At 39.9% G+C, this 22,479-nt stretch overlaps 1 protein-coding gene across 1 annotated transcript in view; it reads right to left on the bottom strand.

Moving 5' to 3' along the window:
- rnd2 (Rho family GTPase 2) overlaps positions 1-21,110 on the bottom strand; it is a 36,182-nt gene extending 15,072 nt beyond the window's left edge. The window contains exons 1-2 of the mRNA XM_055052098.1: positions 20,606-21,110; positions 20,097-20,184 (exon numbers count right to left, since the gene is read on the bottom strand). Coding sequence (XP_054908073.1) covers positions 20,097-20,184; positions 20,606-20,710 — 193 coding nt within the window. The 5' untranslated portion in view covers positions 20,711-21,110. The remainder of the gene's footprint in view (positions 1-20,096; positions 20,185-20,605) is intronic.
- Positions 21,111-22,479: the final 1,369 nt, after the last annotated feature.

Raw genomic sequence — 22,479 nt, 5'->3', positions numbered from 1 at the left:
AAGGATATTGTAAATGAAAATCCAATTTTGTTCACATCCATCTTTCTTTTCTCATCAAAATCAAAAGCAGGGATGCTTCACTGGCAGCTGATGTATATCCAGCAATCAATTCTGCTCTTCTCTTTTGCAGCTTGGCACCTGGACATTATTTTTGCAAAGGTATCCTTTTTTAAAGTTTATCCATAAGTGAAAGACTCATAAAACAGCAAAAAGTTTTGAAGTCTCTTTTAAAAATGTCTTTACACTTTAGAAAATACTTCAAATGTGTGGTGCAAAATGCCAGATAAGGGAGTACATGGCTTACTTGAAATCGTTTCCCTTTTTTCTGCAAATCATCTACTTGACATCCGTGACACCGACTACTAAACACTAAGACAAGCTGCAAGAAGTTTTATTTTGAAGCATGAGTTCTACTTTATTTGGGAGCTCACCAAGTCAACTGTCATCACTTCAAAGTGCGCCTGGCTTTGCAGAAAGAGTACTACACACCCGCAGAATTTTAACTTACTCTGTACATTCCTGAAAAAGGCAATCACAGCCTTTTCATCCACTCCTACTCCTCTATCAATCTCATATTCATCTTTCAAAACTTGTATCTCAACTTGAAGGTTTTCATTAAACTTGTAATAACACTGTGACAGCTTCTCCTCTGTCCACAGCTGTCTGTCTGATATATCACAAGGAAAACGAATATCCAGTCAACTCCTGCTCAGACATGAGAAAATTGTGGAAAAAAAATAAAAAATTTCCATCAACTCAACTTCCTCTGGAGTATAACCATCCAAACACATCCCTATCATGGTGCTATCTATACCCCAGCTCACTTTGCAATCTCCAAAGCGGGCCACCAGGGACCCAGGAAGCACTTTAAGAGCCAAAAACCAGGAGCAGCAGGGAGAAAGTGAGCGCTTTGGACCTTGTTTATAAATAAAGTCATTCATAAATGATAGGATCTTTGAAGTATATGAGCCAGGTGAAGGTCGGTGGCTGAAGGATGGAGGTATCCTATATCTCCTCGCGCATGGATGGGTAGCAGGCAGACGCTAAAGGGGTATTGCTCATGTGGAAGCTGTGAGGCCAGAGGGACTCGGGGCTAAACCATTCAGCTGATCAAAGCTGGAGCTGAAACAGTTACTGTGGTGCTGAGAGGAGGGAACGGATCGCAAGAAAAACACACAGAGCTGCGGTTTTGGTCTTAGGTTTCCATGACTGCATGAATCACTGAGGCATTATGACATCCTCTTCATCACAATATGTTGCTTCAGCTTATTTGGTTTAGTTGTCATCTCAACATTTCTTGATGTTTCAGCTAAGTTGAAGTCTGGACTTTAACCGAGTCACTGTAACACCTATGGCTGCAACTAATGATTATTTTTGTAATTGATTAACCTATTGATTATTCTGATGAGTAATCAGACAAAATAAATGGCATATTCTGCAAAATTTTCACTACAAGATGGTAATTTTTTTTTTTTTAATTAAGAAATCGAACCTTTTATTGCCTAAAACATAGCATTAGTGAAGTGGACTTGGGTGAATATAAAATGCCACTTGAGGATTATTGATAGACAATTGTGTTTTTATCTTATATGTGAAATGTATATTTAGCTTGTGCAGTTTTGCCTTAATTGCTGCTCTGAATGTTGTTGTTTTTTCAACAAATGGCATTTTTAAATCTGTACACTTCAGTTTACACTTCATTAATCAATCACTAATTAGTTGATGATTATTTCAATATTCTATTAGATTAATTGTTTCAGCCCAGTCACCCTTTATCTTTAAAGTCATTCTGATGCTGCCGTGTTTGGAAACATCATCTTGTCAGCCACCAAGAAAACATCCAGAGAAGTTCCTGGTGAGATACAAATCATCACTCCTCCACCACCGTGCACATTTGGTTTGTCCTCTTTTGCTGTTTGGTCTAGTGCTGTAAAAACATCCGTCCAAAGGATATTGTTTTCAAAATGGGGCTTTCTCCTAATGATCTTTCCAAACAACTGCCTCTTGTTCAGACTTCTTTGCCATTCTAAATTGCTCCTTAAGATGTAACATGCAAACTGAGGCCTGCAGGTTCTCAGATTGGATTTTTACCTTGGAGTGATTTTTCACACATGGAAAAAAAAAGTCAATTAAATGTTTTCCACCCTTTCCAGACTGATAATCTGTAGCAAATGATTTACTAAGTCCATTGCTGGTGTCCTTTTCCACTTGGCATCTTGTAAAAGCAGACACACATGCCCTTCACAAAACAAGTGCATTAAACTCCGAGTATGACAGTTTTATTTTGCTACATGCTGCTGAAAGTTCACCATCTAACAACAGGCTACACATGTTTAAAATGTGACACGGCTTGCTGTCGGGCATCTGTTTCTCTATGAACCAGAGCAGATCAGGTCTCCAGGGGGAAACCAACAAACTTTACTCACAACACAAAGCCTCTGACAGTCGGCTGTTGGATGGAAGTGGGAAAACCACAGATGTACTCTTATTCTCCACCCCGTTATCCCTTCTAGTTTTCTATTTAGTGTGCACTGGCTGCATGCACATCCTGCTCTGAGGGCAACCCACACACACCCTTTGTACTTATATTGAAGTCACAACTCCCCCACCTTTTCTTGTCTACTGCTCAGGGCAGCAGATGTACTTTAGACCTTATTGTGCCCCCCCAAAGCCCTTAAACAACCCCTGTTACGCCTTGGGTCAGCTCTGCAACAATAGAAAGGGTCAAAAGCTCAAAGCTATAGGAATTTCCACACACTAACTCACTCAATCATGCATATGATTAAGTACATGTGGTCACAGACATCCGTCATCAATTGTTTGTATTTCATAGTCCAAAAAGGCATTTGTTATCCAAAGGTATGTGAAAAACAACTAAACTGACTTCCCACTAAACAGTTTAAGCAATTTTTTTCTTGTCACTAACAAAGAAAACACAATTTCGTCATAACTACCATTTTAATTGGAACAGCAGATAATTTTGATAATAATCAAAACTGATGTTAGTCAGCTAACATTAGTTGGGCCTAAATTTACTTCTTGGTATGAGAAATGCAATTAAACAAAACATTTACAAAAGTGGAAAAAGTTGTTTTTTTAATTTAAAAACTTTAAGGGGATGGGAAAGGGTTAAAGCCAAAACTTTAAAGATGTGGAAAAAATATTTTACACACACATGTGTAGAAAATTAGTTCTCAAATGTGTATTAAAGTTCTAATTACATTGGATAATAATGTTAATAAATTAATCAATCAACAAAAGGAAACTGTGGAGTGTGTACTTTATCTCTCATACATTTCCCAGTATTCACTGTTTCTTTCAAAATAAGTTGATTTTCCATGGCAATTAAAATGTAAAATCTTGCTAAATTTGAAATCCAATAAAATTTAGAATCACATTTATCATCATTCAAACAGTTTCTACTTAAATACATAAAATTTAAAAAAATCTTAAGTCAAAACTACATTAGTTCTGATCAATTTCTTGATTGTAGAACTGAATTACACCCTGAAAACAAACACTGAAAGCATCAATATGTCTAAAAAAAACAAGCGCTTATCTCTTAAAAGCTATAATGGAGGGATGTCATTAGTTAATAATTAATTCTGTATTCCAGTACATGACTTTGATGTAAGAGGGATGTAACCCGAGTGTAATTTTAAACCTTCAATTCCTCTGATTTTCTACTCTTTTGCCTTTTAGCCTCAAATCTCGCGATGTTTTAATAGTATTATGATTGATTCTCGCGAGATTATCGTTTAGCCAATCGCGGTTGAGTACTGGGGTCACATGTACCTTTCCAGTTTACCGGCTAGGTATATTAGCTCAAGCGAAAGGGCGTGAAGGGTAGAACGCGTTGGAAGCAGCAGAGCTGGCAGGATCCCATTATTGTGAGCCGGAAAGTGAGATGAAAAAGATCCGGTAGTATGACACAAAACTGCGGAACTGGCCAGGTGGATGGTGAGCTATGAGACCAGGCCTAGAGCCAAAGAAAGATTTCACCTGTTGGTGACAGAGGACTGCTTGCTTCTCCTACCCAGCTGGTAGGAGAATCCTACGGAGAACTCTGTTCCTTCTTTGATTGGACTTTCAATTACCCAGGATGTGAACCACGCCCTGGATACTCCCCTTGTTTGCAAGCCTGATTAATCCCCATTCGGGGTGGATGGACTAAGGGGTTGTAAAATGAACTTTGGGAACGATTGATTAATTTGTTTTTTTCCCCTTTGTTGTGTTTCTTCTTTTCTCCTCTGTTTTCCTTTTTATTTCATTGTTTTGTTTTTTTCCCTTGATGGCCATTTGCATATCCCAATGTTGTGGTTGTAAATATGTATATATGATATTCACATTGCAAATACAAAACACTCGCAGCTGCAAAACTCTAGCCTAACTGCTCTTTCGTGAGTCGTACCTATTCTTCTGAAAGGAAACTGGCCTATTATCTTGGTTAAAAGCCATTTATATTGAATAACAATTTAGATTGTCTTTTCAAATATGCTACATACATTAGTGGTGAGCTAGCCAGGAACAGTTGTATAGAAGCTGGAGTGTTGCAGTTGCTAGTTGTTGCTAATATGGATGTTTTGGTGAAATGTGGTGTTAAAATACCTAACGCAGTGTTGATTAGACATGCAACGAACTCAGAGACTGATAATGAAGTGGCTGATTTTCTGACTGGATACGGGTCAATGGAAAAGTTTGAATTTATAACTGATTCTGACTCAGATTTCTATAACTGCATAATTTTTGAGTTTTCATCAGGGAGTGCGTTGGAGAGGCTGCGTAAAATCTTGCCTTACACGTATGTTTGCCAAACTAAAAAAATTACTTATGAAATTGAAGAGCTGTCAGTAGTTTGCTCCGAGTTAGAAACTAAAATAATAACTGAAACATACCTGAGTGAAATGAAAAATGTGGCTAAGCTTACAGGTCAGGATTACACAGATGTCTTCAGGCGTGTAATGTCTCTACTGGGCCAATCCATCACTGAACTTTGTCCAGTCCCATCTTCTTTGAAGACTTCCCCAGAAGAAGAGGATTTGGCCATGGCTGCTTCCCTTACATCAAAGATGGCAACCAAGGGTGGTTTTCATCTTAAGCCAGAAGATGTCGCTGCAGAGGATGGGGAGTCGCCACATGTTCAACCTGATCCTACCGCACATTATACGTCACGTCCTTCTGGACCTTTGCCAGCCATGTCTTTGTCAGATATCAACCCACCTGGAGTCCAGAGGTATGTGGTTGAGCATATCATGAAAAGTGATGACAATGCAATACACATGTCCTCATTGAAGCTTAGATCATTTTCTGGTCGAACTCCAAGACCACAACATGAAACAGACTATGAAACTTGGCGATCCAGTGTTGACCTACTGTTAAAAGACCCTGTTGTATCAGAACTACAGCGTTCTAGAAGGATATTTGACAGTTTGTTACCACCAGCTGCAGACATGGTTAAACATCTTCAACCGGATGCTCCTCCTTTAATTTACCTCAGAATCTTGGATTCTGCCTATGGAACGGTCCAAGATGGCGATGAACTGTATGCAAAATTCATGGAGCAGTTTCAGGACGCAGGTGAAAAGCCATCCGTTTATTTACAACGCTTGCAAGTGACTCTAAACCATGCCTTACGGAGGGGTGGAGTATTGGCTGCTGATTTTGAAAAGCATCTGCTGAATCAATTCTGTCGTGGATGTTGGGATAACACCTTAATTTCTGAGCTCCAACTTAAACAGCGCAAGTCAAAAACCGTCTTTTGCAGAATTGTTGTTGTTGCTAAGAACAGAAGAAGACAGAGAAGCTGCCAAAGCTCAGCGTATGAAACAGCATCTTGGTTCCAGTAAACCCAGGGCTAGTGTACATTTACATCATGCTTGTGCACCAGTTGAAGAACAAAGTGCTTATGATAATTTGACTGTTATCACCAAGCAACTTGCCAAGCAGTTGGCTGATATACAAAAACAATTGGCTGCTCTTACAAGTGTTCAGTCTGGTCAGAACCCGCCCATTTTGCCAAAATCTATGCATGTTGCCAAGTTCAGTCAGTCTCCACAAACTAGTAAAAGTGTGTCTCAACCCTCTCTCAAAAAAGCATCTTCATCACCCAAGCCAGGTTACTGCTACAACTGTGGGGAAGATGGACATATAAAACCTAAGTGTGACAACCCTCCTGATCCTTTACTGGTTGCTGCCAAAAAGAAACAGTTAATGGAAAAGCAGAAGAAGTGGCAGAAAATGAACCCGCATAGTGCCCTGTCGTTAAACTGAATCAGGTTCTCGTTGAGGGGCGAACGGGAACTGCAGAGGACCAGCAAAGTCCCACCAAGCAGACACCTATAAGATGCACTAATTTGTATCATGTAACTCCTGAGGCTGCAGAATTGCCACAAGGGTTGATTGGCTCAAAATGTACTGGTCAAGTAATAATAGCTGGGGAGCAAGTTCAATGCCTGTTAGATACAGGATCCCAAGTTACTACAAGACCAGTTTCATTTTACAATCAGTATTTTTCTCATCAACCTGTGAAACCATTAAGTGAGCTATTACAAGTAGAGGGAGCTGCAGGCCAAGCTGTCCCATACTTAGGGTATATAGAAATGACGGTCATTTTTCCCAAAGAGTTTATTGGCACTGATCTGGATGTTTGTACTCTGGCACTTGTGGTTCCAGATGTTAAAAGTGGAACTCAGTCCCATGTTCTGATAGGAATGAACACTCTTGATTCATTGTATGACAAACATCTGAAAGATGAACGTGTTAGCTTTAGCCCATCAAAGTATTGCTATAAAGCTGTTCTCAAGCTGCTTCAGTTGCGTCATCAGCAGACCCAAGAACCCAGTGTATGTGACGTAGCATTAGATAGTGAGTCGCCTGTAGTTATTTCAGCAGGCCATACCAGAGTTCTAGAAGGGAATGCCCATACCAGCTTGCTGCCGATTAGCAGTTGGGCATTAGTTGAGCAGCCATCTACTCCTTTGGAGGATTGTGTGTGAAAAGTTGTCTGGTGTCATTGCCCAAGCATACACCTCATAAGATCCCAGTGGTTATCACAAATGAGTCAAAACAGAGCATAACATTGTCACCGTCTGCTATTATTGCAGAAATTACAGTGTCACCTCAGCTTCTTTCTGAGGTTTCCTGTTGTAATGTGCAGCTCAGGAACACTGACAAAGTTGATCTCCAGTTTGAATTTGGAGATTCTCCGGTTTCTCCTGATGGGAAAGAACACATTATTGCTAAACTCAAAGAAATACCAGAAGTGTTTTCTCATCATGATCTTGACTTTGGATGTACTGATCGGGTGAAGCATCACATTCATCTTCATGATGAGACCCCATTTAAACATCGTGCTCGCCCTATACATCCAAATGACATTGAAGCTGTTCGCAATCATTTGCGAGATCTTTTGGAGACGGGGGTAATAAGAGAATCAGAGTCACCATTCTCTTCACCGATAGTAGTCGTTCGGAAGAAGAGTGGAGATGTTCGGCTTTGTATAGATTATAGAAAGTTGAATCTACAAACAGTGAAGGATGCCTATGCATTGCCAAATTTGGAAGAGTCATTTTCGGCTCTCACTGGTTCACGCTGGTTCAGTGTTCTTGATCTGAAGTCAGGCTATTATCAGATTGAAATGGAGGAAGGTGATAAGCCTAAAACTGCATTTGTGACCCCACTTGGGTTTTGGGAATTTAATAGAATGCCCCAAGGTGTGACTAATGCACCAAGCACTTTTCAGCGTCTTATGGAGAAGTGCATGGGGGATTTGCATTTAAAAGAAGTTTTAGTCTTCTTGGATGATTTGATTATATTCTCTGACACTCTAGAAGAGCATGAGAGTAGGTTGATAAGAGTGCTGCATCGACTTAGAGATTATGGCCTTAAATTATCACCACAAAAATGTAAGTTTTTCCAAACTTCTGTGCGTTATTTAGGCCATGTAGTTTCTGAGCATGGGGTTGAAACGGATCCAGAAAAGATAAGTGCTTTAAAATCCTGGCCAGTTCCTCAAACTTTAAAAGAACTGCGATCATTTCTCGGATTTGCGGGGTATTACCGCAGGTTCATAAATGGCTACGCTGCTATTGCTAAGCCTCTAAATGACTTGACAAGGGGGTATTCTCCTGCTCGCAAATGTGTCAGTAAAACAACCATCACAATGAAAAACCATGATGCAAAACAACCTTTTAATGAAAGGTGGACTGCACAGTGTCAATCTGCTTTTGAAACATTGATTGACAAACTGACTACAGCTCCAGTACTTGGTTTTGCTAACCCAAGCCATCCTTACATTCTGCATACAGACGCCAGCACCACTGGGTTGGGGGCTGCTCTTTATCAAGAACAAGAGGGAAAGCTACGAGTTATAGCATATGCTAGCCGAGGGTTGTCTGCCAGTGAAGCTAGATATCCAGCCCATAAATTGGAATTTTTAGCTTTAAAATGGAGTGTAACTGAAAAATTCCATGATTATCTTTATGGCTCCAGTTTCACTGTTGTTACTGATAACAATCCATTAACATATGTCTTGACCTCTGCTAAACTTGATGCTGCTAGTCATCGATGGCTTGCTGCACTGTCTACATATGATTTTAAATTGCAGTACCGTGCTGGCAGCCAAAACAGAGATGCTGATGCCCTCTCCAGGAGACCACATCCCCAAACACCTGACCCACAAAGAGAATGGGCCATGGTGCAGCAATTCATCACAACCCATATGAATGAAATGGAGGATGCTACAGAACTCACCTCAGATGTGATCAGAGCCATTTGTCACAGCTGTCTACTGAGAGGCCAAAGTCCAGATGGTCCTTTGGAGAGAAACATTACTCTAGTGGAAACTGTGAGTATGACCCCTACAGTTCTCCCTGACTTATACATGGATGAGACCCAAGGATTGCCAGTGCTTCCATCACTGTCCCTTCATGACATCAGGGAGAAACAGAGAGCTGATCCTGTTTTGAAAGAAGTTATTCATCAGCTTGAAACAGGAGAGAAAATCCCTCCAACTGTCAGGGCTGAGCTTCCTGACCTTCCTCTAGTGATGAGAGAATGGAAACGTCTTGAACTAAAAGATGACATTTTATATAGGAGGAGGCAGGATGGTGAAGTCCTATCATTTCAGCTTGTGTTGCCAGAGGAATGCCGTTCTGTTGTTCTTTCAAGCCTTCATGATGATATGGGGCACATGGGCATTGAAAGAACACTTGACCTTGTAAGAGCTAGGTTTTTCTGGCCACGCATGTCTGTAGATGTAGAAAACAAGATTAAAACTTGCAATCGCTGCATTCGTCGGAAAGCTTTGCCAGAACGAGCTGCGCCATTGGTGAATATCCAGACAAGCCGGCCACTTGAGCTCCTGTGCATGGATTATCTATCAATTGAACCTGATAAAAGCAACACTAAAAACATTCTTGTCCTCACAGATCATTTTACTAAGTATGCTATGGCTTTTCCAACAGCCAATCAAAAAGCGAAGACCGTTGCAAAATGTCTGTGGGAGAATTTTGTTGTGCATTATGGGTTTCCTGAACGCCTGCACACGGATCAAGGGCCTGATTTCGAGTCTCACCTCATTAAAGAGCTCTGCAACATTGCTGGCATTAAAAAGTCACACACCACGCCATACCATCCCCGTGGAAATCCTGTTGAAAGGTTCAATAGAACTTTGCTCAGTATGTTGGGTACTTTGGAGCCAGAGCAGAAAACTAGATGGAAAGAGTATGTCAAGCCACTTGTTCATGCTTATAATTGCACCCGAAATGAGGTTACAGGTTTTACTCCATATGAGTTGATGTTTGGTCGCTGTCCAAGACTTCCTGTTGACATGGCTTTCAACTTGCCTGTCAAAGAGTTATCATCTCAATCACATTCTCAATATGTGCAGAACCTGCGTTCTCGGCTGAAGGAAAGTTTTCAGCTAGCTTCTAAAAATGCAGAAAAGATGGCAAGAAGAAACAAGATTCGTTTTGATCAGAGAGTAAAATCAGCAAGTCTTGAAGAAGGTGATAGAGTATTAGTCCGAAATGTGAGGTTCAGAGGCAAGCATAAACTGGAGGATAAGTGGGAGACAAACATCTATGTGGTGATTGGTCGTGTGGGTGAGCTTCCTGTGTATATTGTAAGACCAGAAGCAGATCCCTCTGGAGGGACCCGGACTCTGCACCGCGACCTTCTTCTCCCTTGTGGATTTCTTCCTCAGACTGAAGTTGACCCACCAGTTTCCACACCGGCTCATAGGCCGCAGACCCGCAGTCTACAAGAACCAGTGGAAGAATTGGAGGAAAGCCCAGATGAGGAGGATGAGGACTGGAGGGCATCTCGATTTTCAGTTTTACCAACTGTGAAGGTCAGTGTTGAGGGGACATGCCCTACCCAGCCCATAAATAGAGTCTCAGTTCCTGAGATGGAAAAAGAGAATCCTTCATCTGATGAGGATAAGTCGTCTCTACTGCTTGATGCTATGGATCCACTTCCAGCCCTGGAAAAAGTTCCTTCACAAGATCAGATGGACCCAGGAAATTCACCTGAACTTGAACATGTTCCTGAGCTAAGCCCATCTGAAGATTTGGAGAGCCATGGCCCAGTAGAGACATTACCAAATTCGACTATGCCAGCATCACATTCCACAGAATCACCAAAAGATGTTCATCAGGCTAGTGATGGTTTAAAAGCTGAACAGTCAATTCGTCGGTCTAGTCGAGAGCCAAAACCAATTAAGCGCTTTCAGTATGCTGCTTTAGGAAATCCTTTAATTTCTGTAGTGCAAAATCTTTTACACAGTCTAGCTACTGCTTATGGTGAAATGGTTGCTGAACCTGTTTCAGATGCTCCTGTGCGTCATAGTGTTCAGATAATTTAGCATGCACCGGGGTTGCATGGAATTAAGGGGGGAGGATGTAACCCGAGTGTAATTTTAAACCTTCAATTCCTCTGATTTTCTACTCTTTTGCCTTTTAGCCTCAAATCTCGCGATGTTTTAATAGTATTATGATTGATTCTCGCGAGATTATCGTTTAGCCAATCGCGGTTGAGTACTGGGGTCACATGTACCTTTCCAGTTTACCGGCTAGGTATATTAGCTCAAGCGAAAGGGCGTGAAGGGTAGAACGCGTTGGAAGGAGCAGAGCTGGCAGGATCCCATTATTGTGAGCCGGAAAGTGAGATGAAAAAGATCCGGTAGTATGACGCAAAACTGCGGAACTGGCCAGGTGGATGGTGAGCTATGAGACCAGGCCTAGAGCCAAAGAAAGATTTCACCTGTTGGTGACAGAGGACTGCTTGCTTCTCCTACCCAGCTGGTAGGAGAATCCTACGGAGAACTCTGTTCCTTCTTTGATTGGACTTTCAATTACCCAGGATGTGAACCACGCCCTGGATACTCCCCTTGTTTGCAAGCCTGATTAATCCCCATTCGGGGTGGATGGACTAAGGGGTTGTAAAATGAACTTTGGGAACGATTGATTAATTTGTTTTTTTCCCCTTTGTTGTGTTTCTTCTTTTCTCCTCTGTTTTCCTTTTTATTTCATTGTTTTGTTTTTTTCCCTTGATGGCCATTTGCATATCCCAATGTTGTGGTTGTAAATATGTATATATGATATTCACATTGCAAATACAAAACACTCGCAGCTGCAAAACTCTAGCCTAACTGCTCTTTCGTGAGTCGTACCTATTCTTCTGAAAGGAAACTGGCCTATTATCTTGGTTAAAAGCCATTTATATTGAATAACAATTTAGATTGTCTTTTCAAATATGCTACAGGGATCAGCTGAAAATGAAAATGGAGTCACATCAATCTCAGGAAAATCTTTGTGACCAGTCAGCTTCACCAGAAACAGTTGATAGAAAAGACTGCCTTACTTTAGTTTTCACTGCAGTGTCATTTCATGACAGTTGAGTCAGCACAACAGCTTTTGAAATATATAAGATTAGGTCTAAAAAAGCAATACGTGACAAACAGAACAATCAATCAAAAAAATCTATCAATTTCCACAATATCTCCTTTCACATCAGAGTATTTTAAATCTAACCAATGTATCAAAAATACAAAATAAAATGTTTCTTAACCATTAAAATTATAGAATAGCTTAAATGTTCTGCATATTCACTCCTCACCCTGTTATTGCTTGCATGTAATCATTTCAGTAAAACATAGCAACCACGCCATTTCCAACAATCAATAATTAATATGAACATGTTTTGTTAAAGCTAGTGCAGTAGATGATCTGAACTGCTGCAAAAGGACAAATGAGTCTACTTTTGTTTCATTCTCATATTTCCCACTATGCACTTTTGTTTCCCTTTGTCTATAAAATTTTTAAAAGTCTTGATTTTGTCCTTCTACGCTTTGTAAGTCTTTGTTCCAGCCAAAGCTGCTCTGTGGTAATAGCACTCCATGATGAGGCTTAAGAAAGTGCTCGTAATTTAAGATAGAGCAGCGAGCCATCAGAACTTGAAGTGTTCCTTTTCTTTTACAATGTACCAAAAGAGTTCCTTTTAATTCTGTCCAATCACTGTTCACTCCCGACCCACTTATCGCTCTGATTTCTATAAAGGAACATTAACTAAGTCAAAGCTGAAAGCAGCCTATCAGCTATGTGCAGTGCTTTTCAGCTGTGCTTTTTAAGCAGATTATACACTTTTGCCTGGTGCTAAGCAATGAGGACGACTGTATCTGGATGTTCTGATGCGGTGGAAGAAAGCTTCGACCTGTAGCTTTAACCATAGAGACATTTGCAGCATTGCCTTTTTATCATCTGAAACCAGTCTCCACATTTTCCTCTGACAGAAATAAGACATAGCTGGATAATTTCCATCTTCTGTAAACATAAAAGCCCCAAACCGACCCATCTGGCACCAACCAAATTCTTGGGCTCAGTTTAAACTCCCACAAATCATCACCAAATATCTGCGCAGCAACAAAATGATTGACTGAATTTCAATTGTGCTCACAGTTAGACAGGTATAGATAATAAAGTGGCCAGTAAAATAAACAATATATTTTATAAAAATCATTTTATTTTTGAGCTTATACAGTTTAAGAGGATGGAACAGTAGTCCCTCCGTCAAAAAAAAAACTTTGCAAGATTTCAAATATGTAGCTTTAAAAGTGGCTACAAAATGTAATAAATTTTATTCATTTGTAAGCATCCAACAGAGCACATACAAATCCAGCAACGTTTTTCTAAACTGGCTCCAGCTGCTCTTATGTTAACATTTCTGATGGGAACAGAAACATTTATCTAATTTGTAGAGCTGTTTCTTCCCCCACTGTGCATTTTCATTATTTATAAAATCTGCAGCCATATTTGTGTCTCAGTGAAGGAGCCTTTGTGCTGCCAAGCTCAGTCTTCAATGTCAACCCTAATGTGCTGATACTTCAAGTGCTCACAATTTTTTTGTGTCAGTTTTTAAATAGAAAAAAAGAAGGACAGATCCTTCCTCTTCTGAGATTTATAAAATCTACACCAGTATGGTTGAAAAAAAAGATAGAAAAAGAAAAAAGGAAAAAAAAAGCATGCCCTTAGATAATTCACCCATTTCCTCAGGCTTCTTGAGACCAAATGCTCTGTCTGGGCTAGAGAAAAGAAATTATTACTACAGCAGGTCATATCAGCCAAAGGTCCTTGGATGAAGGGAAATATTAATTTTTTATAAGCTTTGTATATCTCATTGCTAATATCTAGCTTATTCTAAGTACTTTTTAACAAGCCACAAGAGCTTGTTTTTAGTTTTACTTCCAAAAACATGTGAAAATGTCTTGTTCTAAATGTCATTGCAACTAGCACTGTTTTTTTAAAATCAATATTAAGTAATTATTGGCTTAAAACAAGCTGAAAAAGTTGCTTCTCATTTAGTTTTGCCTTATTTCAAGTGTACTAACGTATTTGCAGTAGATATTATGTTTTTGCAGTGTTTTAAAGCCAATCACCTGTGTAGCAAAACCTACAAAGTCATAAAATTTGTAAGTTAATGGAGAAAAAAAGCATGGTGACGTTAGTTTCTCCTCAATCTTGTGCTTTAGTTTTACTGATGAATGTGTCTCGCAGACACTTTTCTTCAGTAGACGGGAGTGGCTGTCTTTTCTTCCTTGCATGCATCATCAAAACAGGTTTTGTTTAGGCAGCTGTTGCCCCAGGCAGGTTCAGCAAAGAGTAGCAACAACTTTTAAGGCCAACGCTTGGTGCTTATGTTTGGGCTTTTGAACCAGAGTTGAAAGGGTTTCACCATCCATCCCTCCAGGATGCTGAAGAAAGAAAACTACAGGTGTGTTTATTGTCTGTTTATATTTTGCTGGTTAAAACACCCTAACCAAGCTGGTTTTGAGAAGAAAACATGAAAATATTGGTCCTTGCTCATCAACCACAAATCCATCATGACAGTAGTGATTCAAAGAGGCCAGCTTGAGCGGTTGTACAAACTAAGGAAAGATAATGTAGGGTACAGTGTTCAGTATTGTGGTTACTTGGATCATATCGGATCTTGGAGCACTTCCCAAGCATCCCACTGCTCCAGCGAGCCGCATGCTTGAGGGGAGAGGAGACTGTGTTGATTTTATTTCTGCACTGTGGGTTTAGTTCACTCATTGTCCATTAAAGATTAATCAAGTGGAAAGTGTTGAGGATCGCAAAGCCCACTGACCTCAGCGTGTTTTTATAGGCCGCTGGATGCACTGATGGTCCACTGCACTGAGAATGTGGAGCTTTAGGAGCATAAAGTCACCAGGAATGTTGGAAAGTCGGACACGAGACGAAGAAGATGCTTTCAGACCAGGCTGATTTTAAGAGAGTGTGGGCACTGGGGATGGCATAGCACGTTGTAACTATCTTGTTATTGCCTCATAAGTCAAATGTAATTGCAAGGAAATTTCGGAATTGGAAAATTAAAAACTACTTCAAACGCAGAGGATCCATTGCATAGAATTCATACAGAAATACTACGGTATTAATAGAAATATCGCAAATTAAAACAGTGGGTATGTTATACTCCAAGAAGTACATGGCTGAAAATTTAGGGTAATTTTGCACTTTGTGAGGACAGAAACCAACAAGAAAAGTGTGATGGGCATGCAGTCTGGATGAAAAGTCGTGTCTTTAAAGTTTAATATGAGAAGTAGCACTAAAGATGCTTTCAAAAGAAGAAAGAGAAGCAAGATTCTTGCGGATTGCTTCTTCAGAGTACAGCCCCGCATGACTAAACAGAGCGCAAGAGTTTCAAGTGAGAATCATGTTAGGCATAAATGAGGCAGCTGGAAGTGAAACAGAAAGATGGACAAGTTACAATGCATAGAGTAGAAACATAAGCAGAGCCTGGCCTGCCAAGGCTGTAGAGCAACACGCCAACCTCTTTGAGGGGTTTCAAACCCACAACAGGACTACAGAGACCGTTTCCCAGGCTCTCTTAGCATATTGGGAACAAAATAAGTGCAATAATACCTCAGGCACAGTAAAACCCCAGACATGCTGGCTACCGGTGGGGCCCCGGAGCGTTTGACAGAAAACACTAATGGGTCTCAGACAGGTTATCAACAAGCTGCATTGACATTTTGACAGGTTGACAGCTTGAGTTACTTAAAGAGTTAATCAAAAACACAAAGATAAGTGCTTTGTGAAACAGACTTTCCAGTTCGTCTCTATGTGACAGCTCAGCAATGTTCTGCAGCATGAGTCTGTAATACCGACTTCATCTCTTTAACTCTCCAGATGGTCAAAAACTGCAAGACAGACAAAAAAAAAAAGTACCTTAAAAACTTTAAGTTCTTCCAAAAACCGTTGACATGCAGAAACATTAACCTCACTCCAAAGCAAAGCTCACCATTCCTGCTCTGACCTCGAGGAAGTGTTGGATTTAATGAAATCAAACTAATCAATGACTAACTTCCATGCAAGAGCAATGAATACCGGTAATACTACATAACCAGACCAGAGAAATGTGAGCCGGGTGCAGAGCAATAGTCTGGCCTCAAGCAGTGATCAATAATGTTTTGTGGACAAAGCCAGAATGCAGAAGCCTTACTTTGGAGGCAATTAAAGAGGAGACAATTCTTCATATGAGGGCTGAAGATAAGAAATCAGATCTAAATGTGGATTTGATGCAGCAGGTGGAAAATTGAAGCAAACTCGTTAACATAAAAATGCAAAGTGGACTGTCACTGCAGCCCGAGACAGAAAATCATTGAAGAGTTCAAGCTTTCGTAAAGCTTTGACCTCCCTAAATTAATTGTAGCCATTTACAATCTCTCTATAATTGACAGCATCCAAAATATTGCTTTCTAACCATCCTCTTACAAGCACTCATTAATTATTTATGCTAGCAGCACAGGCAACTTCTCACCATGTTTCAGACAGCAGTCACTGTAAAACACAGTTTTACTAATTTAAAACAGTCTTTTAAACTGTGTATAGCATCTTATGGTGCCAGTTAGCACAGTTTGAAATGGTTAGTCCTAGTCTCCATTTTTCCAAGAGAGAGTAGCTTCTATAAGAACTAAGAAATTTCTGAAAAGCTCTTATTCAACATGTTCAAAGACAGACAGACTTGACAATGTGTAATACGGAGGTAAGAAGCACCCAAAATTGCAAAACGGTGAAGAAATGCTATTTAGCTCTTCTTAATGCTACTGATCATGGTTTTGATCCCTCCACAGAAGTGAATTGGTAAATGCATTGATAAATGACTGTAGTCAAGCAGCAAAGCACTTGTAACTTCTGTGCTGGTTTCACTGGATGCCAGTGTTTGAATGATGACTTACTAATTGACAGAGTGCAGAGGCGAGTGGAGTTTTCTAGGAATTTGCGAGAGCTTCCTGGCAGAGGAGGAATTAATGTTATTTGCTGAATATCAATCTGCACAAATAAAGATCAGAAGTGGGCCACATCATGGGACACTTTTATTCAGTTTTTACATTCTCTATCCACCACCTAGATCAGGAGAGTCAAACTCATCTTCATTTTGGGCCATATCAAAAATCTGATTTTTGATATGACCCAGGTCTCTTTAAATGAGACCTGAAAAAAACTTCAACTTTTTTCCCACTTGCTGTCTTAAATCCACAGCTTGTTTGTGGTAAAAGGTTCTCGTTAACACAAATTGCAGACAAATTTGTTAAAAATCAGAAAAAAAAAGTGAGTAAACATGTAGATTTTGTGTGAACTTTGAGTGAGTTTTGCTAATTTGTTGAAAAACTGGGGGGACTTATTGATGTAATTTTGAGTCGAGAGGGCCACATAAAAAGCTACAGCGGGTCAGTTTTGGCCCCCACACCTCGAGTTTGACACCTGCAGCCTATACACAGCTGTTTATCTCTTTCACCACATCACTACAATCTATCAAAGGTTTGCCACATTGAAGATTTTTCTATTAAAACCCCAAAATGATGGATCATTTTATTTTTAAAAAAGTTAGATTATTTCAATGGTGTCTCAAAAACAAATTAACAGAAAGTTGCTTTTCTGAAATCCCAGCAATGTTTAGTCTAACACCATGAAAACGAAGCATCTCTCAACAGTCCTTAAATCACTGGACTTGCTCAATGACAGAACCATGATGGATATAATGGACCTCTCAGGTCATCTGACTCCCAGGAACAGACTAAACAAGAGGAAGCAGCGTTTTGGTTTGATGCTTCTCAACAAACCCCCTGAAAACCTGAAGTGTGGCTTCTTTAAATGAGACCTGAAAATGTTGTAGTTTACAGTACATCACCCACTTTTGTCCATTTCAGGACATTTTTACCAGAGTATTTTCTTCCTCTAACTTTGTATTTAAACCCCTCAGATAGCAGCTCGTGATAAGCGTTGTAATTTTCACACTGAAGAGTGTTAACATAATCTAATAGTGTATTTTTGAGGTCCAACTCTATAGTCAAGTTTTATACAAAAAAGAAGACCATGAGATTTAACTGCAACGTTTACCTGTTTTCCAGGTGAGTCCTGTATTTTACAACTGATCAACAACAAAAATAAAACATGTTTTTGTCTAAATGTTGCTGTAATTAACCCGAAAGTGAACTGGTGGTGATTGTGTCTTAAGAGAAGAAAATGAGCCACACAACAAGGAGGTGAAAGGTAATAAGGGTTAGAACTGATCAAAAAAAATTAATTGGTGTGTAAATGGGGAATGATAGAAGATGGACCACTTTCTACTTGAAAGCTTTTTTCATCTAAGTGTGAGCCAATTATTCCTTCTCCCTGAGAGAAAATATGAACATCTGTGTTTGCCATGAATCAGTGAATAATCCCGCACAACGCGAGGACCTCTGAGGACACACACACACACACAGAAGCACAAAGGCAAACACACACACATATTTGCCCTGTGGGCTTGGTGACGTCATGTTTGTAGTCAATTAAGCATCTCCTGACTGAAGATTAAGGCCTGAAATCACCAGAGGTGGTTTGCAGGGATTTCAAGGATGGACAGAAACACAATATTCCCACTGCATCATTAACTTCTTACAGCTGAGAGATAAGCAACTCTAAACTGTGGCCCCCGGGTCCCAGAGGACTTCAACCCCCTGAGTGACAAGCTCAAGCTGATTTACTCTCTGGGTCGAGGCTCGGTTCAAGAAAAAACAACATTCCTTCATGACTCATCATGTGACATAAAAATACTCCCATCATTTTTCCCCTGAATATGGTTTCAGTTCAGGTTTGGGAGTGTTTATGTTAAAAGAACAAAAAAAAAAGGACTCCCCGTGGGAGGATCCAATAGAAGTGCTCACCCATGTCACCAGCCTGGTTGACAGGAGCTGATTTGGCCTGAGACTGCTTTGACATGCAAAGTCTCTGGGTAGCTCAGAGCAGTAAATCCATCCACACTGACAAGAGCAAAATAGAGTCTCACCAGTGCATCTTGCTGGGCTGCATGACAGAGAAATCTACTTCCTCAGCAAGAACCGGTTAATTCAACCTTAACTATTCAGCTGATAAGGGTTTCCACTGTACTTTCCCATTGATGTCACCGGAAGTTGTTATTTTTATAATGACTCATCTGGTTTAAAACGAGATCAGGTGACTAAAACCATCAGCTGAAACTGTTACGGATGAATCTTAACATTGAACTGCATCTGTATTCAGAGTAGAACCACCGTACTTTTTATGGTTTGTTTTCAAAATTGGCGACTGTATGATGTTTTTTTTATATAAAGCTCTTCGATACTGAAATGTGCGACGCAAATAAACTTGAAAATGCTACGCTAAAATCTGACGCCACACCATTTTTTGTTAGCATTTTGTGAAGAAGGAAGTTGCACTCAGAGTCTTGTTCAGATATTTTTGTGTCATTTCCTTCCTTCTCTCTGTTCTTGGTGCAGCGCCACCACAGGCAAGGAGGTGAACGGGCTGCTCAAAGGGTTCAGTTTGTTTGGTTCACCACACCAGCTGAAAATGTAACAAATGTGATTTTTGTCCTCAACTGAACCAAGTCTACCAAACTATCAGAAGTGAAAACACCCTGAAAGGTAAATATACATTGCATTACACTTTTCTGACTTTCATTTGTGAAAAAATAGAAATCAAAGTGTGATTTTCTTCCCAGAGGCTCAAAGGGTATGGATGGATACTTTTGCAGGACACAGTGAAACTGCAGATGACAAACCACATAGTTGACCCGACCGTCTGGCAAAACTGCATTCATCCAAATCAGATGAAAACATTTAAACAGTTAGAGCAATTACTGGTCCCTTCAGGCTCATCCTGTCTGAATTATCCATGCCTTCACCCTCTTTTCTTGTCTCCTCCCCCAGAGTCGCCTGACCCTCAACCGGAGCATGGGAAGAATCAGCCACAGACAGCGGCCTGCCCAGAAAGGAATGCAAACACAAGGCGCACAGAAGCACGGCTGGCACTGGAGTCTCCTCGAAAAGAAAACAATCATAAAAACCAAATGCCTCCAAGCAGAGACGAGAAGGGAAAAAAAAAAGAGAAACGTAAAGTTGGCAGGTCAAAGCAATTAGTCAGAGAGATGATGGGGGTGAAAGTTGGAGAGGGGGAGATGGAGGCAGACCTCTCACGATGTTAGCCTGGGACAGACAGGCAGCATGGCAAGGTTTGATATCAGCAGCAGGCGCACACAGAGATATGAAGCTGTCTTACCTGATGTGTCCCACATATTCAGCTCAATCCGGTGCTTGTCGATCTCAAAACTGGCGGTGTAGTTTTCAAACACGGTTGGCACATAGTTCTGAAAACAGAAGAGCTCTTTCAGTGATGGAGAGCATGACAAGCCTCTTTTAAAATGTTTTGACACTTTTCACAACTTCCCAATTCATACAGATACAATCCAATCACAGATTCCATTCAGCTTTTATAATTCAAGATTCAAATTCAGTCCAACACTAGAACAGGTGAAAAGTTCTCCATGAATAGATTATTTTAAGGATAAAACACAGATGCCCTATGTAAGGATACAGGCAGTTTGCTCTGTGATTTTCTAACAACCCTTCCTCAATGTATCTGCACTTCTTTGTCTCTCTCTGCTGGGCAGGTGGATGTGACCTGCTAAATCAGACCTGATGTTTCTCTCTGCTTTTTTCTACATCCCCATGTCAATTAGTGCAGAAAAAAATTCTAAAGTTAAAGTTGAGAGTTTTCTCTAAACCCACCTCTGGGTAGCAGTCCTTGGCAAAGACGTGCAGGAGCGCCGTTTTCCCGCACTGGGTATCCCCGACCACCACGATCTTGCAACGGCTGCTGCCTATGCTGTCCATGGTTAGTCCGTCAGAGCTGGATTCTTGACACTGCGAGCGCCTGCATCCAGCCTCCGATAAAACGCGCACAGGAGTCGCACAGCGAGAATAAAAATGAGCAAATTCATGCGCAGGACCGGTGAGCCTTTTAATCCAGAGTCTGTGGTGTTCTGCGCGCAGCCCTTTGGTTTTCACTGACGGACTCTGTCTGAGCCGGTCGGTGCCGAAACCGGGAACAAGACGCGCACAGCCTCCACTGGAAACTCTGGTACTTAATGACTGACCACGCCTTCCCTATATTGGCGTCTGACACACATGAGGTTGCATTTTGGGGTCGAAGGATAAATTCTTCGACTTTTTTTTTATTATCTGGGTTATTAAAAATATCTTTGATAGAGTTGCAAAAAATTACACTGTTTGCTCCCCTCTGGTGATGTGCGCTAAAATCTCTCTCCGTATTTAAAAAATAAGAGTTTTTTACTTTTGTGGCCATGAAATATACTTGAAATAGAAGAATTCACGTAACCCGAGGGATATTTTTGCGGCTGAGTGCCATTATTATTATTATTATTATTATTATTATTATTATTATTATTATTATTATTATTATTATTATTATTATTATCATCATCTCCCACAACTATTTTTACTTTTTCAGCTGAGATCAAAACCAAACTGATAAATGACTTTTATGCAAGAAAATAAACAGTTTTTAGGTCGCTCTAAAACTGTTTTGAAAATTTTTTAAAGTCAATTCATTTACAGGCAGCACGACATTTAAATTGCAATATTATTGTAGCAAAACAAAATTTGATATTGGTAGTTAAAGTTAATGGCTACTCAAAAGAAACCCTTGATACGTTTTCTGAATGAATGACGAAGCACCTCTTCGCCGATGCTCAGTCATTCTTTCTGCACTACAGACCGACAGCGCTCCCTTGTGGAGTCTGTTTGAAACGAATCATTAATTTCAAAATCTGTAGTATGAAATTAATTTTGGTCATCTTTCTCCTGCAAGTTAAAGGAAACTGTTTCACTAGTGAGTAACATATAGGTTTCTAATAACCTTGAGTTTTATTTATGAAAATTATCTGAATCTTTTGTTGAATTACACGGTGACTTAAAGCCTGAAAAGTTAAAACTGTTTTGCAGTGCAAAAAAGAGAGTGCGGGGGGGAGACCCAGAAACAAAAATAAAATTACGTTTAACCCTTAATCAGGTTGTTCATCTTCTGAAAAAATATAGCTATGTGATACAATTACACATGTAGAATTCACTACTAAAAGCTCACAATTAGGACTTAACAGTGAATAACCAATCTCATTAATCATTTCAAAAATGTGTTTACTAATGTCGCATTTAACCAAAACTCAACTACTGAAAGAAGGACTAGAATAAGTTGGTGTAATCAGGTCGATGACGAAACAACCTGAGCATGATTCACGACCATATCTTCAAAATGACCAGTAGGAGGCACTGAAGTGCCACCAAGTATAGAGAATGACCAATACAAAACCAACGAAAGCATCCTAAACAAGGCATGTCACGTCCTAAAACAGTTAATAATAAAATCATATTATCAAAAAACATAACCAAAATTAAATTTTAAAAAATTAAGAATAGAAAAAAAACAATCCATGGTGAATAAAAACATATTTTATGCAAGTTGATCTCAAAAGGAGGGAAATACACAGCAAAACATGTGATGTAAAGAAATCACTATAAAATAAAAACACAGCAAATGAAAGCTGAAAATTAGAAAAAATTGAATAGTGATCATATTTTTTTAG

The sequence above is a fragment of the Poeciliopsis prolifica genome, unplaced genomic scaffold (assembly GCF_027474105.1).
Source record: "Poeciliopsis prolifica strain line A6 unplaced genomic scaffold, Auburn_PproV2 SCAFFOLD034, whole genome shotgun sequence".
NCBI lineage: Eukaryota > Metazoa > Chordata > Actinopteri > Cyprinodontiformes > Poeciliidae > Poeciliopsis > Poeciliopsis prolifica.
The sequence above is the reverse complement of the archived record's forward strand: the minus strand, read 5'-3'. Positions and strand labels throughout refer to the sequence as shown.